General features: G+C 44.4%; 1 protein-coding gene across 1 annotated transcript; it reads right to left on the bottom strand.

Moving 5' to 3' along the window:
- Positions 1–2326: 2326 nt before the first annotated feature.
- On the bottom strand, positions 2327–5774 carry LOC103771965 (reticulon-4-like; the record flags this gene model as incomplete). The annotated part of the gene is made up of 2 exons (XM_008939287.1): positions 2327–4896; positions 5718–5774. Coding segments are annotated over 2 exons (2627 nt in total), but the record flags the coding sequence as incomplete, so codon positions are not given.
- Between the last annotated feature and the right edge of the window lie 493 nt (positions 5775–6267).

Below are 6267 nucleotides of genomic sequence, written 5' to 3'. Positions count from 1 at the left end.
ATGTCTATCCAAAAGTAAATAAGGGGTTATCAGTGAAAAATGTTTATAATGCAGAAGGGCCAAGATGTGCAATATATATATATATTTTTAGTTTAATATTCCTAGAGTTGAAAGCTAATTCCAAGAGTTCAGTTTCTCAACAGCCAGTTTGCAATCCTTGGAAAGCCAGCCCAACGTGCTGCAGCGACAGCTCAGGTACAACACTAGATGGCCTCACAGGCCACCAGTAAGGCAGCTCAGATTAATGCTTTCACAAGCATCGGTCCTACAGTCATGCCAACTGACCTCCACAAGTCTTGAGGCACAGTAAAATCTTTCTCAGCTCCACCGATGGGAAAACAAAACAAGAAACACCAAACCCCACACAATAAAGGCAGGCTCAAAAGGCATATCACAAGCACACATCCACTTCTTGGCCTTGTGATAAATTATTCCTCCTGTTGTGAATATGGAAGATGTGCATGTATTACTTCTTTGATGCTTCTTTGAAGTTGTGCTTACATAGTGTGGTATTAAAAGCAGACAACTGATTTTATTTGTGGCTTGTGATTAGACTCTTTGGGCAGGTCTCACAAGTTCAGATCTGTATGCTATACTGCTCATCTATAAACAGCACATTGTGGGGAAAAAAATAATAGAAAAAACAGACTGTGTTTTTGAGTTGGTGTTCTTTCAGAGTAAAGGAAAAAAATATTCCTCTTCCTTAACAATACAGCATGAACGAGTAAAGCAGCAACTGCTCTATGGAGCGAGTGTGACACTGAGGAAGGCTGCAGGCAGCTCCCCAGCTCACACTGGTGCTGTCCCAGCACAGTGCCCCTAGCTGGGAGAACGGGGACACCGCTCAGCTCTCTCCTCCCCTGCTGTGGCACATGGGTTGCCCTGCAGCTTCTCCAGCAGCTTCCCACAGACAGAAGAGCAGCAGCTGTGTCCTTCTTCCCAAGGCAGTGATTTGCCCCTCCCAGTCTGCTGCTTCCACACCATGCTTAAAGACATCTGCAAAGGCTTCCTGTTTAAAAAAACTAACAAAAAAAGCTAGTATACCAAGTGTAATTTTTTTTTTTTTTAAGTTGTCTGGCCTCTAAACAATTAACCCCTTGACATGAAACACAAGACACACAGCAGCTGTCCTCTGGACAGTACTTGAGGCTGGAAGTCTCAGTGCAAGGAGAGAAAACTTCCCAGAACACACACACAGTGTTCTAACAGTGCAGGTATTGCCCAAATTTCATGAAGGGAAAAAAGAAACTCTTTCTGCCTACCTGTATGTATGGAAGAGAGTTGTCATTCCTCCTGACTCGCATCACTCAAAATTTAACAGAAACTACATCTTTCATCTTATTTTCCAGCTCCTATTACAATTGCACCAATAGCCTGACATTCCACTCAACACACACTTGTTTATCCCTTCCAAAACACGTTTGGTAGAAGACCTATATCAGGAATGCAGTATTTCATGTACTACAGCTCATACAGCTGCTGTACAAATATACTACTGTTGAGTCAAACCAATAATTGGTGTTCTGTTTACAACAGAGTCATTGTGCTTTCTGCAGTAGCTTTTTTTTTTTTAAAGGAATGCTTCTGGTGCAAGACTGAAGTAGCAGCAGAGTGCTGCAACATCAAAAAGCAAATTCCTCTAGTCTGAAAGAGCTGGAACTCCACGAGGCATTCAGTTTAAAGAATAGAATGCAACACAATGGTCTTACCCTTCCCTTAGAGCTTTCTGCTACTTTAACTACACATTACCTGAAGAAAAATTAGCTACACTGAAGTGCAAACCCCACCTGGAAAGAAAAATGGAAATTAGTAGCCTTGTATAGGGCAATGTTAATATTTGATAGTCAACTTCTGAATGGCCACTTTCCCAGTAAGATGAGTACTAAGCTCTCTCACATGTGCTGTTTCTTTTAAACCACTGGCCTGGGTGTAACACAAGCTGCCAGTCAGCAGTGGAGATGTGCAGGTTCTTTCCCAGATGCCACACACGTGCAGCAGCAGCAAGGATACTTCCCCAGGTTTCAAAGTCTGACGTCTGGACTGTGTAGGAAAAGAAATGCCTCTTCTAGTCCCACATTGAAACACTGCCCTTGGCTTACTATCACATATTAGGAGCAAGTCTGGACGGCCACCCAATGCCCAGACTGTAGGCCACCACAGAAGAGCTTGCAGTGAGTAGGGACTTATTTCTCTATCAACACATCACCAGCAGGAGAACTGAAGGAGAAAACTGGAGACAGTGAGTCCATCCCTGATAAACAGAAAAAAAAAGTACTACAGCAATTAGAACATGAAAAAGGTGAAAGTGCAGACACCAACATTTCTGTTACCCTTGGCCTACACAGAGTTTACAGAAAATGACTTTAAAAAGTGTAAGGCATGACATGCTTAAGATTAGTTTAAGAATTATGCAGATTAGTGAACTGCAAGACAGCATACACAGATTACCTGAAGATTTACTCAGCTTTGCTGAAAATACAGCAGTAGGTTTTTCCTTTTCTTTAGCAGAAGCAGCTCCTCGCTCAGTTTCCTTCTCAAAAGCTTCAGGTTTTACTACACTGACCCTCTCTTTTTCAGCAGACAAAGGTGAGGTATCTGTGGCCGGTAAGGACACGGTGGATACTTCAGGCACTTCTCTGTCCACAGCCTCCAAGGACTTTTTCAAGGCATTAGCATCTTCCTTGGCTTTTACTTCTACATTCTTTCTAGACAGGTCGCAAGGCAGCTCTGGGCAAGGCAGCTGCCTCTTCTCACCTTTGATCACCTTACTGGTCCCTTCACTTTCATCTTTGTACAGGATTTCTCCATCAGTAGCTTCTGCCACAAACTCAGGAGTTTTAGGATGACCTAACATCACAAAGTCTTCTTCCACTGCAACTGGGGAAGACTCCATGGGCGAGAGACCTTTGTTGTCTCCTGGTTTTGGTTCTGTAGCAACAGATAGATCAGCTGAATAAGCCACAGCATTCAGTTCTTCCATATGAAGAGGAATCTTCTCTGCCTTCACTGTTTTTGTAGGCATTGGCTCAGGTGGCAGAGCAGCACCAATTTTGGAAGAGTCCAGTTCAGGTTGGAAAGACTCCAGATAAGGCTTGCCTGTGGAAGCTACTGAATCCACCAGTTGTACCTCATCTTCATCATCAGTTACAACACTCTCAGTTGATTTACTCTTTAAGGTGAGAGATGGATCTTCACTCACTTTCCCAGTAAAGTCAGGCACCACCTGGCTACTAAAGAAGTCAGATTTTCCAAACTGTGGGGAGAGTTTTTCAGGAAGTTCCTCCTGTTTGGGCACATCCTGAGAAATGCATTCTGTTATCAGTGCCTTGGAATAATCTGTGAAGGATGGAGAAGCAGATTCACCAGAGACCTTTGTTTCCTTAATTAGGTCACATGCAATAGATATATATGGAGTCTCTGTGTCTTCAGGACTGGAGCCAGGCTCCTGCTCAGCTGCTGTAAATGCTAACACCTCTTTGGTGTCTCCAGCCTGTGTCAGTGGTACATTTGCTGCCTCTTGGTACGAGGGAGGTTTTTCAGCCTCTTCTTCTACGTTCTCATAATTGGCTGTAGGAATAAATGTTTCTAAGGGGGAAGCTTGGAGCTGCACAGCAGATGCTTCTGCACCAGCAGTCCCAGTGCTCAGAGGGGCTTCCATAACAATATCTGGCAGGACTGGTGATGGAGCAGCTTCTGGCCCTTCAAACGAGGGGCAGATTTGTGTCACGGGTTTCAGAGTCTCTTGCCCTGACTCAGAGGTTTGAACCAAATCAATCTTTGTTTCATAAGCCAGTTTTGTACATGCTGCATCATGCAGTTCACTGCCGTACGCTTCTTGCACTAGATCAGGAGTGAGACCTTCGGGCATGTTTGCTGCAGTGTCAGATGGCACTGTTGATACACTCCCTGCTTTTGCAGAGTCAGCTTCCTGGCCTTCCTTCTTGCCAACTGCTCCAGTGCTAAAATCACCTTGTTCTGTGCTCATCTGAGCTTTCATTTCTGCTATTTTTTTCTCGTCATCGGTTCTATTTTCTGAAGTGCCTTCCTCTAGCGGAGAAAGAGATTTGACTTTGTCACCATCAGGACTCACAGAGGATTCAAATTTAGCACAAGTGATGTAAGTCTGTGAGGGTTCTTTTACAGCCTCCGGGGTACTTGGGCAGGAGAGATCCTCAGTGCTGCCTTCGCTCTCTCCTTCATAATCCTTCTGCACATCCAGCTTACCCACACCGTACTTCTCATCTGAGCTGCCTTCTAGCTTGGCACCTATCTTACTTCCAACATCCTCTCTCCCACTGCTCAGTCCATGACTTGCACCTTTAACTTCCCATACTGGCTCAAAGGGTTTGAAGTCTGCATACTCCTCCCTCCTGAGGGGGTCTTCTTTCAGTGCCCCTTGCTCATCATGATCACCACTTCCATACCCGTCTTGCTTATAAAAGAGAGTTTCCTCCTTTTTCTCAAACCAATCTTGAGGGCTTTCTGGAGAGATTTTCAGTGGCTCTGCAGGCATTTTCTCCAGATTAGGTAATTCCTTAGGGCCCCCTAGCTGTGCTGCTTCTTTAGCTTGAGATAAAATGGCTGCCTCTGCTTTACCAAATGGGGGCTCTGAGTATTTGATTTCTGAAGTGTCTCTTTCATTTCCCTCTGCAAGAAATGGATTTCTTGCACGTTCCATAGTTTCCTTATAAACCTCACTTGCATTTTCTTTGCAAATGCCCCTTGCAGGTAATCCATCTGAGAGTGTATCAAAGGCTGCGTGCTCTTTAAAGGGATCAGCTGAGACAGGAGAGAAGGAGGGAAGAGAAGGAGCAGTATCAAGCTGGACTGCAGGAAAATCCTCTTGACCAAGCGACTTAGTGCTACCTGGCTGCTCCTGCAAGTCCAGAACTTTTTCTGTGACCGTGGACAGAAAGGAAAGTTAGAGAATGCAAGTGCTCTTAAAGTCAATGCTAACTTTCATGACAGATTCACACGATGTTAGTTATGAAAAGGTTCTTCCAGGTTCTATCAGAAATACTACTGGCCATTAAAACAAAGCATCAGTTACAGTATGCTCTTATATTTCACCTCTTCTGGCAAAGGGCTAGAAAAGCAGTAAACTTTTTGCAGAGCAAAGATCACAGTGAAGCTGAAGATGCCAGACAAGTACAGAGCATCCAAGTACAGCAGGCAATATTAACAGAGAGGGAGGGTGGGGTGGCAAGGTGAGACACAGAGGATACGTGTATGCTTGTGCACAAACCTATGCACAGACATGCATGCCAGCAAGACATCTTGTTTTGGCATTTTAATGGTAATTTGGTGGACAGTGTAGCTAACAAAAGCCACTAAAATACTACAGGTACAAATTTTACCATACAATTCTTTTATATTAAAGACTGCAGAAAGTTACTATTGATTAAGTCTTTCTGCTAAATCAGCAAAGCAACTATGCTTTGGTGAGTTAACCTGTTAATAGTATCAATGTCTCTCCTACATCAAGGGTCCAAGAATTCACAGATGGCTGTAGCTTGTTCAGATAACAGCTCAACACGTACAGAAACAAATGCATATTAACTATTGAACAGCTCAAGTGACAAGTCCAAACCAAAAAGCTTGATGGAGGCTATTCTTGGACCCATGCTGACTTTTAGTAAAGGCAGAGTAATTGGAAAGGGTTAATGAGATCAGAAATGCAGGATGTATTCAGACAAAGGTGAGCAGAAAGAACTTGCCTGCAGAGGAGTGCATCAGAGGCGCAGATGTAGCAGGAAGAGCAAAAAGGGTCTCATCTGAAAAACAAACAAATAACCTCAGCAGAAATAAAGGCTAGGTTGAAGAGGGAAGAAAGCACACAAGTAGTCAGTTCCCAGTAACCCAAAGAGATGCACAGCCAACAGCTACACCCCCAGAGAACCACAGGATTAGAGAGAAGCCAGGTAAAGCAGGAGAGATAATGCTCAGGTGCCTCCATTTGCAACGGGATCCTCAGTGAGGCAACTGAGGGACTGCCATGCTCCAAGCCAGCAAGCCATCTTAGGCTAAGACACACCACAGCAGCTCCTCTGGTTTCCTCCTCCAAACTTCCACCCTGCTGAGCAGCTACAGTGTCTCTAGCAGCAGCAAACACATGTGCCACGCTTCACAAGACCATCCCAGCTCTCCAATTCCCAAAGAACTAAGCAAATGTAAAGAAGGATACCCTTCTCCTAAGCCAAGGAAGCCACCTTCCTTCACTAAGGGGTGATGGTGGGAAGACAGACAACCCCCGAGTTCCACACTGCA

The sequence above is a fragment of the Merops nubicus genome, unplaced genomic scaffold, assembly GCF_000691845.1.
Source record: "Merops nubicus isolate BGI_N331 unplaced genomic scaffold, ASM69184v1 scaffold24104, whole genome shotgun sequence".
Lineage (NCBI taxonomy): Eukaryota > Metazoa > Chordata > Aves > Coraciiformes > Meropidae > Merops > Merops nubicus.
This window is presented reverse-complemented; position numbering and strand designations above follow the sequence as displayed.